The sequence below is a fragment of the Numida meleagris genome, chromosome 21, assembly GCF_002078875.1.
Source record: "Numida meleagris isolate 19003 breed g44 Domestic line chromosome 21, NumMel1.0, whole genome shotgun sequence".
NCBI lineage: Eukaryota > Metazoa > Chordata > Aves > Galliformes > Numididae > Numida > Numida meleagris.
The window spans coordinates 273,235-293,608 of NC_034429.1; the positions used below are offsets into that span (position 1 = coordinate 273,235).

The 20,374-nt window shown below is 49.1% G+C and overlaps 1 protein-coding gene across 2 annotated transcripts; it reads right to left on the reverse strand.

Moving 5' to 3' along the window:
* On the reverse strand, nt 3,796–20,374 carry ARHGAP25 (Rho GTPase activating protein 25). 2 transcript variants are annotated; one of them, XM_021375080.1, is made up of 11 exons: nt 20,064–20,374; nt 16,075–16,268; nt 13,778–13,865; nt 13,289–13,408; nt 10,939–11,146; nt 9,211–9,343; nt 8,716–8,789; nt 8,026–8,147; nt 7,578–7,777; nt 6,318–6,898; nt 3,796–5,565 (listed from the first exon to the last, which is right to left on the reverse strand). In XM_021375080.1, the coding sequence occupies exons 1-11, from the start codon at nt 20,122–20,124 to the stop codon at nt 5,355–5,357; spliced, it is 1,992 nt and encodes a 663-aa protein (XP_021230755.1). In that variant the 5' UTR covers nt 20,125–20,374; the 3' UTR covers nt 3,796–5,354. The 2 variants fall into 2 exon arrangements, with proteins under 2 accessions (XP_021230755.1, XP_021230756.1); XM_021375081.1 differs by lacking the exons at nt 13,289–13,408; nt 13,778–13,865; nt 16,075–16,268; nt 20,064–20,374 and adding an exon at nt 11,619–13,266.

Here is a 20,374-nt window from a genome sequence, read left to right on the forward strand (position 1 = left end):
CTGCTTGCCATTATTAGCAAAGCTTTGTATTTAAGCGAGCAGAAGCATGTCAGAGTGGATGACAGCAATTTAATCTCCTGGTGCTTTTCTGTTAACTTCTTGTGCTATCCTTGACCCTAAGCCAACTCCCTACCAGTGCCAGCTAGGGGAAAGATCCACTCCCATGGCACCAGTGAGTTTCTAAGCCTGCATAATCTGCAGTCTGTAAATACGATTTATACGCATTTCAGACTTGTTCACACTGGATAGGAACAAGGCAGGGAGAGATAAGGATTCTCTCACTCCACATATGGAAACCTCCCTTCCCAGGGTGTGAAAGCACCACAGTTTCCATGGACAGTTGACTTTTTGCTCCCAGGTATTGCTTGTAGCTGTTGTGCTGGGAACAGCTCTAGGGATGTGGATGCCCATCCCTGGAGGTGCTCAAGGCCAGGCTGGATGGGGCAGCCTGATCAAGTCTCAGGTTGGCAACCCGGTGGTTGGCAACCCAGCCCACAGCAGTGGGGTTGGAACTGGATGATCTTTGAGGTCCTTTCCAACCCAAGCCATTCTGAGATTCTGTTTTTCCTATGATTCTAACTGTCCTTGGGGTGCTTGGTCCTTGTCACAAAGCTGAGGAAGTAAACAAGGCAACACTACTGTGGGAGGCAACAAGCTGACCTCTCACATGCTGAGGAAGCAGATGCCAAGCCAATCGCAACTTCTTTAACAAGAGGTCAAAGCCTGTCCCCATCTCTCGGGCTGCTTTCAAAATGCTCTCATTTGGAAATAGCTCCCTGGACGTGGCAAACAGCAACGTGGCCAGCTGACGACATTACAGGAACGTCCCCCTGTTCCCAGCTCCTGTTATCAGCACGTGGTGTGAAGAGGGCTGAAATATCACACTGTGTTTTTACGTGCGATAAAGCAGATTTTCAGAAGCCGCACCAGTGGCTGCTGATGGCATCTGGGCATCCCTTTGGGCAGGGCTATGCATGAAAAATGGCTTTTTTGGAAGCCTCCTCACACAGCGGGGTCAGGGGTAAATAAGTTGCTGCCTCCTTGCTGACCTTGGGGTTTTCATATTGGTGGATCCAGTGTTGGCGGAAGGTTGAGCCTAACAGTTGGGAAAACTGCCCCAAATCCGTATCACTCAGGCTGTGTATTTGGCTGAAGTTATAAGCTGGCTTCATAACAGCCCTGTGCTGCAAAAAGTGGCAGGAAAACACGGTGAAAGTGAGGCAGCGTGATGGCTTGGCTGCAGATTTTGGGAGTTTTTAATTCTCCCCACCTTGCTGAGTGGTTGTTTATACAAGAAGTTTCAATTTGGCAGTCTCTTCTTCTTAAAATCAGCTTGCTTTGGGGGTAGGAAGGACCTATGTTGCTCTCTCATTCCTGGGGAGAACAACATGTTCTCGTTGCTTTCTTTTCCTTTGTACAAGCCATCCTAAAGAATGGCTGGACACATTTCCCACATGTCTACCTCGCCTCCCACTCCAACTTGCTATTTTCCGCAGTAGCCAAGCTAAAAAAGGAAAATTACTATCATGCCAAAAATGTGATTTTGATAAAATATGAGGGGACAAGTCAGCATAAGCCTGACCGGTGTGGGATCCAGCAGGAAGAGTGTGGGAAGGATAATTCTACTTCCTCACCTCTCACGCCTACTAAATGCCAAGATACAACAAAGTGTATTACTAAATGAATGCAATAAATCCCAAAGAAGAGCAAAACAGACTTTTGCTGTAATGCAAAGAATGCTAGTCAATGAGCGCAGGGCTAAAATATGTCATATAAGATATCACATTTCTGCTTCATTATGCACAATAGGAAAAAAATCTCAGAAAGAGTGGTGAAGCATTGGCACAGGTTGGCCAGCGAGGTGGTGGAGATGTGACACTTGGGGACATGGTTAGTAGCCATGGTGGGGATGGGTTGGGTTGGGCTTGGGGATCTTAGAGGTCTTTTCCAACCTTTATGATTCTATGATTTAGTAGATTGAGATGCATTGGGATCTGTGGGTTTAGTTGCTTTAATTTGGAAGACTCTTTCTTGTAGAAAAAGAAAAATCCCATGGGTGTTTTGTAGGTTATCCTACAAGCTCTCCCCTCACCTTGTAGGGGATGCTCTTATGCTCTGTGGCCATGCAATGTGATTACTAAGGGGGTGAAACAGCCTTTTTGGTGATGCAACTTTCCAATTCTATGACGTCCTGGACAAGACCGATCTGTGTATCGGGATTATAATTTATTATCTTGTAAATAAAAGTCATGTATTTTTACGTGACAGTAGCAGCTCTGAAACATAGGTCATACATCAGTCAATTTTTGGAGACCTCATGCCCGGGTGTCTACAGCAGAAGACCTGGAAGTTCATTACATGCAGAGCAGGACTTGGGCATTGCCAACATTCAGGCATGGAGTGGAGAGATGCACCCATGGGGCTGCAAAGTTTCCATATGTCAGTCATGGGCAGATCCGTGCTTCTCTAAACCCATTGCTCTCTCTCTCTCCAAAAAAAAAAAAAAAAAAAAAACCAACAAAACACTTCTTTTTCTTAAAAAGAAAAGCCCTCCTTATCCCACAGAACCCAGGAGCACCATCAGCTCATATGATGCCCATGCTGTTCCCAGAGGCTGCTCGCTGCCCCCATGCACTTGGGAATTTCCAGACCACCTGACCTCCATTGGAAAGTCTATCTTTCAAATATGACCACTATAAACACTCCACATTTTAATGGGCAGAATATCTTCAAAGAAGTTACTCTGCTCCTCAGAAACAGCTGTGGTTTGATAGAGGTTATTTTGCCTATCTGCAGCGGAAATGGAGGAATGCGCAGTTTATATTAAATTAACGTGCACTTGCCCTAATCGCAGCCCTCTGAGCTGCAGCCAAGCCTTCCCACGTCATCACGCTCTGCTGTGGGCCATGGAGGAATTATTTGCCTCTTCACACTTTTGATCTCCACAGAAAAGAGCGTGTGGCATTTCCAGCCCAGATGCTCGCAACGTTTCTCCTGGACCCGATGGAGAAACATCTCCCTAAATGACTCCCGGGCCTCGTGACCAGATCATAGAATCATAAATGTTGGAAAAGACCTCTAAGATCATCTGGTCCAGCCTTCAACCCACACCACCATGCCACTGACCATGCCCCTCAGTACCACATCTCCACAGTTCTTGAACGCCTCCAGGGACGATGACTCCACCACCTCCCTGGGCAGCTGTTTCACCGCATTACCACTCTTCCTGACAAGAAATTGTTCCTAATATCCAACCTAAACCTCCCCTGGTGCAACTTACGTCCATCACCTCTCATCCTATTGCTGTTACCTGGGAGCAGAGGCCAACTCACCACCCACCTCCTTTAAGGAAGTTGTAAGTCTCCCCTGAGCTTCCTCTTCTCCAGGCTAACCAATCCCATTTCCACTCATAACAAGCTCTCTGTAAAGGTAAAATATTATTTAAATGCTGAAGGAGCACTCTTGAAGTCATCTGAAATCTCATGGAAAAGAATGGGAGCAAGCTGCTCTGCGGGCTGAACGTCCTTTCCAACCCAAACCCTTCTGTGATTCTATGATTTCTGAATTACCGAGCTTCAGACCTGAAACATGTTGATCAGATGGGTCATTGCAGGGGAAGAGGACCTCAGCTGTGGGTTGGTTTTCACTGAGCACCCTCCACTGCAAGGTGAGCACTGTGATTTTGCAGCACTCCCATGCAGAAATCCAGAAAAAAATGAACTACTCCAGTTGAGCAGTGAGGAGCTTTGAAATCCATGGAAATCCTAAGGCAAGAGAACCATGCAGAGTCTGAGCTTATCATGGGAATGTTCTGTTTATGGGTCAGGCTTCTAAATGCAGCTCAACTCTTACAAACATTTCCTTTACCTGGATTTTCCAATCACAGCTAAGCAAGCACAGATTCAATACACGCACTATCTCTGAGCTCGAGCCTAAGGAGTTGTCAGCTTTAGGGCTACAGAACTCCCATGCAGCAAGTGCTATACACCCAATATTGACTTTAATTCTCTATGAACATTTTCCCACTCCCATCTTTCTCTTTTCACAGTCTCTTTTGCATCTCTTTCTCTCTGCAGTCTTTTTTTTTTTTTTTGCAGACCTCTGCCAAGCAGGCCTGCAGCCTCTCTCGAGCTGAACTTTCACTTTGAGTCCTCAGTAACAGCAATTCATTTGCATTCACTCCATCGTGCTTGGCACAGAAGAGTGCATTTAGTCCTACAAGTCTTTGCTGGGAACTCCTGCTGATCCCCTTTCTGTAGCCACAAATGCTGGGCTAAGGCTGTGTGCTGTGGATCGCCCTTCTGAACACCAATGAGCGAAAAGTTTCAGAGCCTTGTTCTATTTTTCGTACACCGAAAGCTTCAGCAGCATCATGGTCCTGCAGGAAGGGCGACTCATTGGCAGGCAGCATGAAAGCAAGCAGCCAAAGCGACACGTTTACAATTAGCCACACTGATTAGTCCTTAGGTTGACGGCAGCAAGTGATGGGCAGAGACCACGCGTCGTCGCTGGGTTGCAAATCCAGGTTTCCACCAAGATGGCCAAGAGAATCCTGATGAAATAACGAAAGACAAAGAGCTCCGTGGATGGATATGTGAAACTCCGAAGCCTCGACAGCAACCATGTTGGGTTTATATACACATGGCTGTAAGGATCGGCGGCTTAAAATAACCGAACAGCAATTTAACTGAAGAAGTTGTGGTGATTTTTGTGATTTCACAGCCTTGACATCGATGAGTCTTGCAAAGCACAATGAGTGATGGGGCACGAGGTTTCCCAGTGGACCCAACGAGCTGTCTGGGCTTCTCTTGCTCTATAAGAGCAATAGCCAAGAGCATGTGTTGATGCAAATGTCTCAGTTGTGTTGCTGACAGCATCTGCAGCCCAGCATCCAGGCATGCTCTAAGACGAGCTGTGCCACCCAAGACCTTGGGGCTTTTCCATTTCCCCAGATCCAGGATTTAGGGATGTTCTGTTCCACTGCTGGTGTCTCCAGTACAGAGCCAGCTGGCAGGAAGGACTCTTGTTGCTTTGGGTTTTTTTTTGTGTGTGTGTGCAAGATATTCTGATTGAGCAGCAAGAAGTATTGGCCTGTTCTACAGGTAACTCGAGCAGCTGAAAGAGGAGTTGGAAAAAAAAAACAAACACACAAGAAAAAAGCTAAACAGTATTTTGGAAATTTCCTGTTTCAGAGCATAAACCAGCCTCTAAATTCCAGGCTCCTTCCTCCACACAAGCCCACAGCCGGTAGCAGGACGCTGGACAATACAAGTCCCTGACTCTAGTCCTGCTTGGCAATTCCTTTGGATTCGTGCAGCTGCATTTTATGTTTGCACACAGCTGGGTGTCTTCTCCTAGATGGTTTTGGCATCGCTTTTGCTCCTGGATTTAGCAATGGTTTCTATCTCCTCCTCAAGCATCTTGTTTTTCTTCTCCAAGTCCTCCTGCAAGCGTTCCATGTTCTTCAGCTTCAGCTCCAGGTCCTCAGACTTCTTCTTCTCCCTCTCAATGTCCTGATTCAGCCTCACCACTTTGGCCCAAACATCGTAATTCTCCTTCTCGAGGCTGCAGAGAGAAACAGAGTACAAAAGGATTGGAGCAGGAGAGAGCTGGGAAGTGAGAGTTTGACTCTCCAGGACTCTGACCTCGTTGTTGTTAAGCAATAAGGCAAGCTAGAGGTGCTGTCCTGATTCCCTGATCATCACTGGGTGCATCACAGTGCAATAAATCAGCATCTGTGGTATATAATGATATGATAACAGTGTGTGAAGCTGTGATGGCTAATGATGGCTACAGCCATTGGATGCAGTAATAATACTGCTACTGAATTCTGGATAGTGCAGTAAGGGCGGTGAGGCGCTGGCACAGGTTGCCCAGAGAGGTGGTGGATGCCCATCCCTAGAGACACCCAACATCAGGCTGGATGGGGCTCTGAGCACCTGATCAGCTGTGGGTGCCCCTGTTCATTGCAGGGGAGTTAGAGAAGGTGGCCTTCTAGGGTCCCTTCCAACTCAAACACTTCTATGATGGTATAATAATACAATATTGTAGTAATGATGATAAATATGTCTATGCAATCGTTGCAGAAATATTATATTACCATACAATGATGAAATAAGACCTATTTATTGAGTGTTAACAATGCAGTAACACATTAATAAGCCATGAGAGCTCAGCACATGAGAATTGAATTTTAGATAATGTACTATAATGCTGTATTTTATCATTAGTCATTGCTATCTTATCCTGCAGGGTATTACTGGTAAACAACTCTGTGCAATCCTGCTGCTGCAATAACATAAGCTAAAGCACGTTACCTTTTAATTTGCTCCTCATAGGTCTCTTTTTGCTCTTCCATTTCTCTCTGCAGCTTCAGGACCATGCTTTGCAGGGACTCCTTGCTCTCTGGAGCAGGCTGGAACATCTCAGCGGGGCTGGCCGGTTCCTGGGGCTGATGGCAGGGGCTGAGGCAGGGCTGGAACTCCTTATCAGAGCAGCTGCTGGCAGGACTGGGGCTAGAGCTGCTGCCTTCCCTGCTTTCCACTTGGGAGGTGGGCACGTTGTCATAAGTCGAAGCCCGGTGAAGGTCGAGCAGCTTGAAAAGATCGTGAGATAACGTTCTCTTATGTCCTTCGGAGAGCACGGAACGCGGGTTGCTCTGCGTGGAGCCTTTCCAAAAGTCGCTGTTAAATATGTCGTTCCTGTCACTGCTGCCTTTCTCCCCCGGAGAAGCAGTTGTCAGGAAGGATTTTCTGTTAGGTAAAGTCTGAGTCCTTTTCCTTGCCTGCATTTTCCACATTCCCAGCGTATCTTTGGACGGTTGCATGCCAGTATCTTCGCTGGGTGCACGTGAGCTCGCAGTCAGCCCAGGAGCACGGCTGGCATTTGGGCTGTCTCTCTGCAAAACAGAGTTGTAGCATTAGGACCAACTCATTTTGCTCGTGGGCAGTGTGTGCAGAGACCACAGTATTGACAAAGGGCATGTTGTCTTGCACTAACAGGAATGGCCACAGCTCTTCCATAAAAACTGATATTTATCAGCTGGTGAGGCCCTGACACTGCTGCCTGGAGGAGTGTGGATGCCCAGGTGCCCAAGGCCAAGCTGGATGGGGTCCTGGGCAGCCTGAGCTGGTGGGGGGCAACCAACCCATGGCAGGGATTGGAACTGGGTGGGCTTTGAGGTCCCCCCCTCAACCCAAGGCATTGTATGACTCCATGACTCCATTTTGGATTACACCATGTTTTCCATTAAGAAGAGCTCTTTGCTGAGATTATATCTTTCTGAGAAAAGACTTTACCCCTCAGTGTTTTCACACCACCAACACAAATGGAAAAAGCTTTATCTCTTCTGCCTTTTAACTAAAAAACCTGGGGTAAAAGAACTAATTTTTCCAAGAACAGTAAGTTTTCCACAGGAAAGAATTTGTTTTCCAGATCTGTTTCCAGCGATGACAGTTACAGTTTCTTTACCCTATAAATAGCAAGCCCTCATATGCCTTGCTGCCCCATTCGGTCCCATAATCATTAACCAGCCATTTAATGGACTCCTGCTTTATTCTCCAAGGACCTACCCTTACCATTTGCCTTTGGACTGAGCTGTCTGCCCTGGCCACTGTGGAGTCCTCTGCAGAGTCCCAGCCCACGGAGCTGCGCAGGATGGGGGTTTTCTTGTCATTCTGTTGGGTCGTTGGGGAGGGGGGCACATCCTTAGATGGGGGAAAGAGGTCTGCGTGGTCGCTGATCATCACGGTCATCACTTTCTGGATCTGCAATGTGCCTGGAAGAAATCATAGACTTTTCGAGCTTCACTTGTTTTTCTAAGTATTTCACACCTCCCTACTCTAAGTAAAAGAAAAGTGACTTCATCAAATCCTCAACTGCACAAAATCCATGGAGGGAATACACAAGGCAATTCCTTAGGTAAGAAATTTTTTAATTTCAGGTTTTTAATTTTCAAGTTTGTGGGTGCAACTTTGTACTTCAGCCTATCAAATATACATCAGTTATTCCAGGAGTCCCTTTTACCTCTCATAATAGTTGCAGGATCCTCTATCTTGGGTCTGATGAGGTTCACTCCAATCACTGTTGCCAGGTTATCCACACTCATCTTGTTGACGCTGGAGTTCAGCTGTATTTCATATAGAAACCTATCAGGATCCAAGGGCAAGCATTTCCAATCAGAGATGGAAGACTGTAAAAAATCTTTAGATACCCAGTGGGAAATAAATCCAATTACTTTGTTCTCTTCCTCTAATTCCCAAGGATAGAAGAATATAAGAGCCTTATAAGTGTATGCTGGAGATGGGTTTCATTGGTGGCAGTAAGAAAACCACCACGTGATGACCAACAGACCCCCAGAAAACAGCAAAAAAGGGAAAAATCCATCCAATATTTAATAACCAGAGAAAAATCACACATCACTCAGGGTGAAAGCTGGCTGCTTCATTGTGCAAGGCTTAGTGATTAAAAAAAATAAAAATAAAAAAATAAAGCTACACTGGATTTTTATTCTCAGGAATTCATAGGTGAGTTTGTGTCCTTCAGGGTATGCATTTATACTCAGATATCTTCGAGGTGTTCACCCCAATGGTGGAAGCTCTCCCTTCATAAAAGTTGGGACCTTGGCGGGTGGGGAGTCAGCCTCAGTCTTTAGGGTGATATTCCTCCTCACCAACAACTAACTGGAGCTGTTTGTACCTGATGCAAAGGACTGACCTGCAGATGTAGCTGAGGAGGTTGTAGTTGTCTCGGGGAAGAAGGGACAGCTGCTTCAGGAGGTCCTGGTGGCCCTAAATGCAAGTTAAGGAACAGCTCTGTGAAGATGCACGGATACACATGGGTTGAAGAGAGGCTCTGTGTTGCTCCAGCCATCCCTGTGTGGTGTCACCTCCCGGCATTTGCTTGCAACTGTGGCAATGCCATTTCTTTGGGAGACCCAGCACAGATAGGGGATGCTCTCTGTCCCATTTTCTTGCGCATAGGAACTGTGTCCCTGGGTATCTTCTTGCTTTTCCACCCACATACAACATTAGGACAGGGCAGCTCCCATTGCATCTCACTCATCTGACTCCCTCCCAGATCCCTGCTCCCATCCTTGCTGCCACCTGGAGCCTTCCACCACAGGAGCTGCTGTCACGCTCTTAGATCTGCTCTGGAAACCTAAGCTTTCATTTCAAATCCAGAAGGAAAGAAACGAATGCACCTCTGTACCTTTTCCTGGTCCACGTCCAGTGTCTGGCCACAGAGCAGGAAATCCTCGTACTGCATCCAGGGCACGACGGGCTCGGGCAGCTCTCGCAGGTACAGCTTGAGCAGGGAGGCCACGGTGTGCACGTCCGTGTTCCTGCAAAGCCATAGGTGAGACCCAGACCCAGCTGGTGAGCACCACCTGCCCTGCTCTGTGCATAGATGCACAAGGTGTAGAACTATAAATAGGGAGCAAAAGCAAGCTGAGAGTAACTCACAGGGCACCCCAAGTCAGGGAATGGCCCCAGTTGGCAAAATAATAATGATCTGCTTGGGGAAGATTTTCCCTGCTGCACGTCCCCAGCCTGCATTGGATTTTGCATGCAAGCTCTGTCTGCAGGCATTCACACGTTTGGCAGGAGCTCCCTGCTCTGCAGAGCTGGAGAAGCTTGCCTGGGGTTTGGAAGATTAACAGCAATTACTGAAGATGTTCTGCCGGGCCAGATGTTTGCAGCTTTGCATACCATGTAGTTTACATTATGTCAAAGGGACACTGTCAAGACCGTAAGCCTCTCATTTGACCTACCTTGAAGTTGCTTAAACTCTTATAAACTTCTAGCAAAAATCCCCCAGGTCATTTATTTTTAGGATTGGTTGGGGTTTTTAAATGAACCCACATAATCACGGAGGAATTTTTTCAGAGCTGTATTTTTGTAGGGCCTACCAATACACATCCTGGACGCCTGGGCTGCACCAGTTTTCCAAGGCTCCCCACCCAGTCGTGCTGTGCTTGTGTGTGCCAGTGCAAACCCAAACTGGCTGCAAATCCAGCACCTTGCAGTATTTTCCTTGCTGGAAACCCCTTTACTGGCCTTGCTGAAGATGTATCTTGTGTGAAGTGCACAAGGGATGCTGCTGTGATGCTCCTCCGAGCCTTCCTTGTAGGGTTAATGTGGCAGGATGCTAGGAGCAGTGCGAAATTCCCTCTCAATACCCTGCTGCAAAACACCATTCTGCAAACAAATAAATGCTTCACCTTCCTATGACCCCCCTACGGGTTGCAACAGGACTCGGGGACCCAGAGGCAAGAAATATCCAGCTGCAAAATGAAGGGCTGGGATTGTTACACTTCGAAAGCAGCAAACACCCCTCCCCAGAGCCTCCCTGGGGGCTACAGGCAGCACCATGCAGCTCTCTTGGCTTCAGGGGATTCGCTCTTTCCTCTCAACACTTGGCTTCAGGGAATTTGCTTTTCCCTCTCAGCCCGGCAGAGGAAGGGATTTGGGAGGAGGCAGCTTTTGAGCAGCCAAAATCTCTCTCTTATTTCTCTGTGGGAAAAGTAACAAGGAGGAAAATAACAAGCCAATGGGCTGGCAGGGATAAGAAATCACTTCTGTGAGGTTTAGGGTATTCTCTGAACATATCTGCGCTCCTCTGCTTGCTCTCCTTTCCCAAAACCTCTGTCCTTAGCTGATGTGCTTTGTATGCTCTTCCCCTTGCCTTCTTTCCTGGCTGGAACGACACTCATGGTGTGGCTCCAGGGTGTCCCTAAACTCCTCCCAGACATTTCCATCCATCTCTTATCAGAATCCTTTCTGGGCGTTTCTGCTGAGCCCCCTCTGCGTGCTGAGCCCCTCTGGTGGCCCCAAGTCTCCATCAGGGCACTGCTGAGATCCTGCGGGGGGGGGTCCGGCTGCTTTACCCCAGATTTTGGGATGCTAGCTGAGTAGGAAAGAGGGAATCCATCATTACCTGTCAAACGATGGCCTTTCCCCAGCATCGAAGGCATCCCTGAGCTGCTTCACCAGGTTGTCCTGGCCGGGGAGGCGGAAGATGCCCTCCTCGCTCACCCCGTGCTCCCGGATGAACTCAGCACATTTCTGCACCAGGATGGGCACCTGCTGCTGCCCGAACTTCTGCTCGTAGGCCATGGTCTCTGCCAAGCGTTGGCCAAACACCGCTAGGGAAAGGACACTGGGGTTAGAGGAGCCCGAAGGCTTTGCTTGAGGTGCTCAGTGCGATGCACAACAGGGACAGCAGCACTTCATCCTCAAAGTGAGAGCTTCAAGAGCTATGCAAAGCTGAGGGTGGGAAGAGAACTCCTCCCGAGGAAATAATAGCAAAATGGAACATCCTCCGACTAATTATACCCTTGAAATGATTAAATCATGGAATCATTACGATTGGAAAGACCACCGAGGTGCCCAAGTCCAAACCCAACCCATCCCCACCGTGCCCAATGGCCACGTCCCTCAGTGCCACATCTCCACAGCTCTTGACCACCTCCAGGGACACTGACCCCACCACCCCCCCAGGCAGCCTGTGCCAGTGCCTGACCACTCTTTTGGAGAAGAAATTGTCGCTAACATCCAACCTGAACCTCCCCTTGCCCTCTCAGTGCACTAAAAGCAATGTTTTGCAGCAGGCAATACCTTTCCTTCGGAGCAAGGGCTTTTTCCTCCTGAACTCACAGCAAAAGAAGATCTCAAAGGTGGGGAGGCAGCAGCCTGCATCCCAGCTCTTCCTCCTTGGAGCCCCATGCATGGTTACAGCATGAGAATCCCAGCTCGACCTGGCTCTGGGGTAATGGCAAAGGGTCCTGTGGTCTTCTACCATGATTTTGCAGTGCCTGCAGTGCATTCTCTGCATGCTCTGAAGGCTGAAATGGTTCCTGTGCTTCTTCCAGACCAGGAAACTGCAAGTATACACCCTCATCTGGAACCACAAACTTGTCTGCACCTGCCTGGCTGCGGGGTGTTTTGTTTATAAGAGACCTGCTTACAATTTTAAATAATGAATATAAATCTGTCACTGTGCACAATAGAAGCAAATCCAACACCTCGACCACGCTTTAAAAGTACACATAGCCTTGATGCCAAAAACACACAGTGTGAAGTTTTGGGGTCTGTTAATCTCTATGCTGGCATAAAATGCAGCTCTGCAGTGCCTGACCTCTCTGCTGTCCCCAGGGCTCTCTGCACTACTATAAATTTACATTTCCCATCATATAAGGTCACTTTATCTGGCTGGAAGAAGCCAGCAGCCACTGAAGCTTAAGCAAGGAGCAGCTGTTGAGCTGTTATAATTAGAGCCAGGTGGGGCAATGCCCACCTGGCTCAAAGAATCCTAGTTTCAGCTGCACATTGCTGCCAACCCTAGGGCACAGCACCAGGCTAGAGGCAGAAAATTTTCACTTTAGAGGTAGAAAACATCTAGATTGCAAATGAAACCAGCCTTGAAATTGCTGTGATTTCTATTCAAGGGGAAGCTACGGGAGATCAGAGCTGCATGATGCTTGTAGAGCTGCAGCACAGGGCATAATCTGTACCAAAAATTATATAAATGGTCAACGTGAAGCATAGAGAGGAGGAGGAGAGGCTCAGGATGGCTGTCTCTTCTGCAAAAGAGCTATAGGGGCTCCCAGTCCTGCTTGGACCTTGCTTATAGGTGTTCATCCTTGTAGGAAATGTCTGGATAATTCATCCTTACAGGAAGTCGGGGTAATTCATCTATATGGGAAGAGTGGCTGATGGGCTTTGTCTGATCCCTCCTTGACCACAAGTGGGGATCCCATCACATGGGGTGGGTGATGGTGTCCCAAAGGCAGAGTCTGCAGAGAAAATGGGGGCAGGAGGGATGAGCAAAGAGAGAAAAGCTAAGGGAAAAGCAGAGAAGGAAAACTGGCTGGAAAAAGGTGAGATTTTTTTCAGTGCCTTATGACTGATTCATTGAATCATTGAACCACAGAATGGATTGAGTGGGAAGGCACCTAGGAATAGGAGCCTTCAATTGGAAGGAATTGGAGTTGTTCTCAAGAATGACAATTTCTGGAGTCAACAGGGCAATGAGAAAGCTCCCAAAAGAGGTTGAAAGCAGCAGGGACATCTTCCCTCACACCTGATGATGGCCGTTTGCTTAACTCTGCCTCCATTTGCAAGAGACCAACACCATGAGGTCCAGCCTCAGGGAAGGTCTCTAAAGCATTAAATTTCCCATTTCCTTGGAATTAGGAGCCCAGCTTTGAAACCCTTGCTCAGCAGCAGCATGGACTGCGAGATGCTATGAAATCACCCCTCCAAGAGCTGCTCCTGCTGCCCGTTACCTCCTGAGGTTGAACCCAGCGCCCGTCGGATGGATTTAACCCACTCCTCCATATCGGACTGGGAGTTGGCCATGAGCACACAGGTGTCCTGCCCGGCCCGGTTCTGGTCTCCGGAGAGCCCTGCAAAAAGCATTTATAGACCATGTATAAGAAGGGTTGGGACAAGAATGGCAAATTCTTGGTTTCTTTACTGAATATTTTTGGCTCCGAGTTTCCCTAATAACGTCTGCTTGGCTGTGAAAGGAAGCAGCTCTCTAATGTTTCAACCTCACTGAAGCTTTAAGAGGGGAACAGAAAGTGCTTAATGTGAGACTGGACATTCCAACATGCGAATGTTGAAAGGAAGACATTGGTTTTTTTATGCAGCGCTGGGGGAGGTGTTGAAAAGAAACGGGAGGAAAAGGGCGGGTGCAGTGACACACCCTAATGATTTGGGGTGACCAGTCCATCCCAAAAGGCATGCAATGAAACAGAAGGAAGCATTCTCACCTGGGATAATTTCAAAGATAAATTTCCCTCCTTCCTCTGGGTTGCCAGCCACCTCCTTGATGGTGCTTCCCTGGAGAGACAGGCAGCCCTAGGACCAAGCAGAGCAGGAGCTGCCAATCCCCCATGTACCACCTCTGAGAGGGGACAGGAGGTACTGTCAGCCCTGGGCATCAAAGTCCTTGTTTGAGACAGATTGCAGGAATTGGGTTTTTCATTGCAATTTTTCTCATTAAAAATAGGTGTATATGTATATATACATATATAGAATCATGAAGGTTGGAAAAAGCACAAGATCATCCAGTCCAACCCCCACACATCCCCACCATAGCCACTAAGTCACACCCCCAAGTGCCACATCTATTCTTTTCATGAACATCTCCTGGGACGTCAACTTCTTTATAAATACATATATATATATCCTCAAAATAATATATACACATCCTCAAAATAACTTAAAACAATAAGGGATGTGCATATACACGTATAAATATATATGTGTGACTTCAAGCAATAAGAAACACTTCTTAAATGCCAGTTTTTCTGATGAAGTCAGAATGAGAAAACTGCTTGATTTCCTCTTTCCTTTTTTCCTCCCTTCTCATGTTTTCCTCCTTTCTCGTGTTTTTTTAACCGCTGTTGGGAGTAGAGGAAGAAAGTGCAAAGGAGAAGGGATGTGACAGTGCATGGAGAGCCTCTTTTTTGCTGCACTGGAACAGGAAATTTCTTCATTTAACGCAGTGCCACTTGAAAACAAAACAGAAAAAGTTTACAGGAGAGGAGCAGAGAGAAAGAAAAAATTGAGAAAAAGGGAAAAAAAAAAAAAGCAAAGCAGAAAACAGCTGTTTCCTTTGGTTCTTCCTTTCACAAATCGACAGGGCCAACAGCTCGGTCACTGTGGGAGGGGATGGGTGGGGAGCAGACGCGTGGGATGGAGTGGGTGTATGAGTCAGCATTGGCAGCCTACAGAGGCAGAAATAGGGCTGTAGAAATGATGTTTCTCCCTAATTTCAGGCTTCTGAAAGCTGCTGGGCTGCTGTGGGGAGTGGGGACTCAACCATCAGCTCCCAAAACAGCCCCAAATGCGGTAGTATTGAGCTGAATGTTGGTGGGGGCAGCGAGGCTTGAAGTGAGGTGTGACGGTGGGGAGGGCTTCCGAAAGCACTATCAGCAGCAATCAGCTTTGATACGGAGCTTTCAGTTTCTATATTTCTATTTAGAGCCAGCGAAACAGCTCCTCCCAAACGCCTCTGAGAGGGGAAAAAGCCATAGACAGGGTGTGCATCCCATCACCTCAGCCCCTTGATTCACCCCTGGGATCTGCTGGTCGCTTTCCCCTTTAGAGCTTTGTTAGCTTGGGATTATTTTTGCTACTGGCACCAATTTGCATAGAGAACGTCTTTTCTGGCCAAAAAAAAAAAAACCAACAAAAAAAGAGGATCTTTCCCCCCAAATTCTCAAAACGAGTAAAAGATGGTGGTGAAAATTCTCACCGTGTGGAGGATATGGTTGGAATTATCCACATGCTTTGGGAAAACAAGCTGATTTCCTCCCAGCAGTTGCACTCCAACACACCCCCTGAGCACTGGTTTGGGTGAGTGGCACAGAGGGTTCATGGCAGCCCCAAAAGTGGACTGACCCAAACACTGGCACGACTGGCAGGGCTGGGGACATTGGGTGCAGACAGCTAAATCACACCCCAGTGGGGATAGCAGGCATTGTGCACAGGGTTATGTACACACTGGGATTTCTTGGAGATCCAAAAACCATCAGCACTCAGCAGCTTCCAAGCGCTGAGAGGAGCAGGCAGTGGACAGGTTTCCTGCAGCTGTGTGGGGTGGAAAAGGGCCAAGGAACAAACCCCATCCACGTGGCCCAGCCCCCTGCCAGGATGGGATGCGAACTGAGAGGCTGGAGAAGGATTTCCTTTCCTTATCTCTCTCCTCAGAGGGGCCCCTCACTCCATCTCCCATCCCAGCCACGAAGACTGCCAGGGCTGCCTCAAGACCAAAAAATTGCTTGTTTTCTCCTACCAAGCACCCCATGAGATGGGTCTGAATGTAGGTCCAAGGCTGCGTGCCCATCCCAAACACAGCGCTGCCATGTCTCCCTGCCTTGTTGTCCTGGAGGAAGGGCAAGGCCTGTGGTTACCATGTGAAGGAATGAAGACCCTCACGAGGACATCCCATCCTTGTTACCACCCCAAGGCAACAAACCCTCTTTAAATCCGGCCCCATCCTCAAAGAGCGAAGCTGCGGGAAGGACGGAGGAGCAGCGCGGCCTACTAGTCCCCGGCCTACCTGCGGCTTGGAGTCATCCTCGTCCTTGTAATAGTAGAGCTGCTGGCCCCGCAGCACGAAGTAGCGCTGCTGCCAGTTCTTGACGATGGAGCGCTGCTTCTTCAGCCAGCCCAGTTTCAGCGGCCGCTCCATGGAACTGGGGGAACTGGGCCGGGCGGCCAAGGCCTCGCCGCTCATCACACTCCTGGAGCGAGCTGTGGGGAACAGGGATGGAGGGGATGGAGGGGACCAACCACCAGCCCGATTCAAGCAGCGAGAGCTCTCAGCCCCTCTGCTTGCACCCAGCAAACTGGCTAGCTAGTCGTAAAGGAAGTGGCTGCAGTATCTATCAGCCCGTGCTTCCTTTTTCCTGCGTGGGAGTCATTGTCTTGCAAGCAAGAAGAAAATCATAAGTTTTTTTTTTTTTTTTTTTTTTTTTTTTCTTTCTCCCTAATGGGAGTGTGTGTTTTCTTATCCCCACCCCAAACAGGCTGCAGCTGCGAGATCAGAGTGATCCAGCCTGGCCTAAAAAATACAAAACAGTAACAAAACCGCCTGGAAAATGAAGTCTTGCCTTTTGTCTGATGTTGCTGAAGGGGATGACCTCCCGCAGTGAGACTGGAAATCTCCAGGGGAGGGAGGGAGGGAGGAAATTGCTGGTGTCTCATCTCCTACTGCAGTGTCCCCATCTCCTACTGCATGTATGTTTCCCCTTGGTGCCATGGATCAGCACATGGGCCCATGGCCCTCTATAAAAGCTTCTGTAATAGCAAATGCCTCAGGAGGAATCGTTTCTGGAAGGGATACTTTGGGTTTTACCTCTGCACTTAGGACCCCAGTGTCCACCCAGCCATGTAGGGTGAGCATTTAGGGTAGAACCAAGCGTGTGACTGCAGGGGAATTCAGTTTCATTGCTCTGCACGTGGTGACTTTTGACATCTCCCCTGCTAAAACTAATGGTAACTGTGATAAGGGGAAGCTGCGGCCGACCCAGTGCCCTGAACCCAAGTGTCTGCTTTTCCCCTTGAGTTGGTCAGCAGAGCTGCAAAAGCAGGAGCTGCGAGTTGTTGGGGGATCCGTTGACCTTGTGCAAAAGATAAGCTTCAAAAAGTGGAAAATAAACACTTATCCCCTGCAGCCTGGTGGTATTTGGGATCACGCCTACACAGACACCTGTGAGGAGCATGAGCCTGCAAAGTATTTTGCATTTATCACCACATGGTTAGCAAATCTGTTCGAGGTGATGTGGTTCAGGATTGTGCCCTGCTTCCGATTCCAAAATCCCCTGGAGCAAGAAGCTCCGCTGAGTTCTGCCATCATCCTCCGTAGCTCGGCATGGATGGGGCACTCCAAGTTCACTCTGGTATTGCAAATCCTTTTCCAAAGAGGGATGGCGAATCCAAACATCAGCGTCCAAAGCGTGGTGAGGGTGCTGCTTGTATCTCATCATGTGCTGACATGGGACGTTGTGAGCAGGGACCTTTGAAAAGGATTTGCCAGCCTGCTCCTGGGGAATGAGTTTTGGGTCCATGCTCACGGCTGAGCGGGTGGGAATTCGGGATGCAGTGGTGTCCAGGGTGGTGCTGTTATCCCAGCGGAGGTGTCTCCATCCGCCAGCTCTGTATTCATCTTCCCCAGCCCAGCAGCTCAGGTATTGCACTGACACACAGCTTGCAAGGAGAAATCATGTCTCTTATGAAAAAGGGAACTTTTTATTACCTTTATTTCGATGATATCGATCTCCCTCTCATTCTGTCACCACTGCAGCAGTGCTCTGCTCTGCATCAAGGGATTGTGACCTAGCTGGTGCTGCTACACCAGCTTAAACTGCTGAGCTAAAATTGCCCAGACCTTGACTGGAAATACAGTTTGTTCCTATTTTCATCCTTCTTCCCTGATGCAGAAAGAACAGTGGGGGGTACACTGTGTTCCCTTTGCTTTCTCATCAGCTCTTCCTAAACGCCAGACCCAACATGCAACCATGTGTGGCCCAGCCATGATCGCACACATACATGGGCATGACACATGCAGGTGTCTTTTCCCTCTCCCTGTGCTCTGGGCTGACTGAAGACCAAAAGAGAGCTTTGCAGGATCCTTTGTACCCACTGCATGAGCTGTCCCCGGCCACAGGGCTCACACAGAGGCGTGCAGCAGGAGCTGCTGCGGGGAGCTTGGCTTTGCAAGCAGCGTTGCTATTTTTTGCCTAGTAGAAAGTCCTCTGTTTTATCAAAACCAGAGCTACCGAGGCTGTGGCTCCCTCCCTGACCACTTTTCCATATTTCTACCTCCTGTGGTCAGCGCTGAAGATTTCACGTGGGGTTGAGGTGAAGCATTTTCCCAAGGTGGCTCAGTGCTTGCAGTCTCCCCTGGGTGCAGCCCTTCATCCCTGGTAGGAAAGAGTCGCTGAGAGCAAACGCGGTGCTCCCCGGAGCATTTCCTGCAGTAACCGCCTCCAAAGTTGAATGTTTCCTCCAAAACAGCCTTACTCCTCCTCCAGCCCTGCGCACTGGCTGCAGAAAGGAGGGGCTGTGCCTGAGTGCTATTTGCAGGAGACATTGCAGCAGGTGCCACATCACCACTGGTCCCTGCTCCGAATCCTCATCTTGTGCAAGCATCCTCCTGGCCTCCCCCACTGGAGGGGACGTTGGGGATGTGCAACGAAACCCGGCAAAAGCAAACCTTCTCCAATAGGTTTTGCAGTGAGAATTGCAAACAGAGTTTTCTCTTCCATGGAAATACATGGTGTGTTTTCGTCTCACCGTGGGGAAGCACACAGCAGTCAGCACTCCATCCCAGGGCTCTCAAAGCTGCGGTCACAGCTGGGGACATGCAGAGGGAAGTACCCAGAGCCAGGAGGATCCAGCAAAGTGACTCATTTGAGATTATTTTCCACCCGTGAGTCATGTCCCTGCAGACAGAGGACCAGGCACCCCGAAGTACGATAAGAGTCGCTGCAAAGAGCTGAGCCTGCGCTCGGGGTCCTGCACACACACTTCTTATTGCAGTGCAGCTTTAGGTGACCGATGCAGCCTTGTCCAGGGCCCTGTCCATGTGCGGAGCGATGCTTGGCAGCCTCACCCAAAGTGACTTCGGATAAAAGTCCCAACAGCCTTTGCAAGAAAGTCCAGCCAAGATGAGCTTGCAAGCTGATGTGCAACAAAGAGCTCAGAACTGCAGAGACTGCTTCGTCCACGAAGCCACCGAAGTTTGCCTTGGCCGTGTTTTGGCACCACCAAGAACCTTTGCTTTGCGGCGTGCACACGCTCGTGCACCCCTTCCTCAGCCCTAAACCCCTCTCCTTGGCTGTTTGACCCAAATGCTGAGATATTTTGGCCACAGAGCCCACCATGAGGACCCCTCACTGCTTCCTGAGGATATTTCGAAGCAGTTTTCATGCTGAGATGGATCCCACGGTGGATGGGGGCTGTGCAAAGCCTGGGCACAGTCAGGAAAGCATGCAGCAAAGCCGCACAGGGCTCTTCACCTCTGATGAGAGGAAATTGGTGACGTCAGGGTGGGAGAAGAAACCTGAGCAAGGGCAAGGATGCTTCCTCCACCTGCACCGCCCCACCTCCTGCAAGACTTGCTCAGCAAAATGAGCAAATGGGCTTTGAGCAAAAAGAGCAAATGGCTCAAAACCCCGATTTCCAGTGAGCAGCAGCCCCGTGCTGCCAGCGTCCCTGTCCCCAACCCCACAGGGCCACTCTAACCCCCAGCTGTGCTCCCACTGCATCCCTGCAGCTGCTTTGCAAAGCAATTCTTGCAAAGCAGTTCTTGCAAAGCAATTCTTGCAAAGCAGTTCTTGCAAAGCAATTCTTGCAAAGCACAGAGCAATTCATGCAAAGCATTTCTGGCCAGTCATTTGCAAACCATCTGCTGTCTCAATCGCAGCCACCAGGGCCATGTCCCCATGCGGACACTCAGAGGGGTTTTGGGTTTGGGCTGCAGCCGCAAGCACCCCGCAGACCCCAAAAAGGCTGAAGAAGGGCGTAAAGAAGCACTCACGGTACCTATTTTGGCAGCATCCATTTTCAGGTTGAAATCCCAGTTCCGTGGCAGCTTGAGGGACATTGTGGATCAGGAAGGGTTTGGCGCTGGGTCTCCGGGGTGGGATGGGGGGCAGCTTCAGAGAAGGGCTGAAGTGGAGCTCGGACGGCCCCGTGGGTGCCCTGTGCGTGGGGTACGATCCCCCAACACAGCGCAAGGGCCCGCCGACGGCTGGTTTGCCAACGTACTTCCTCCTCCCTCCTCTGCGAGCAACCCCATAAAAGTCCTTTCCTGCCCCACCAAGCTCTTGCCTTGCTTCCCCCTCTTGCCAAGG

Excerpts from the sequence above, each read along its gene's own strand:
- ARHGAP25 (XM_021375080.1), bottom strand. The coding sequence starts at position 20,124 with ATGTCCCTCAAGCTGCCACGGAACTGGGATTTCAACCTGAAAATGGAT. Across the intron at positions 9,344-10,938 it reads GAAAGGCCATCGTTTGACAG|GAACACGGACGTGCACACCG; the intron begins GTAATGATGGAT and ends ATGGCTTTGCAG. Across the intron at positions 8,790-9,210 it reads TGGACGTGGACCAGGAAAAG|GGCCACCAGGACCTCCTGAA; the intron begins GTACAGAGGTGC and ends ACTTGCATTTAG.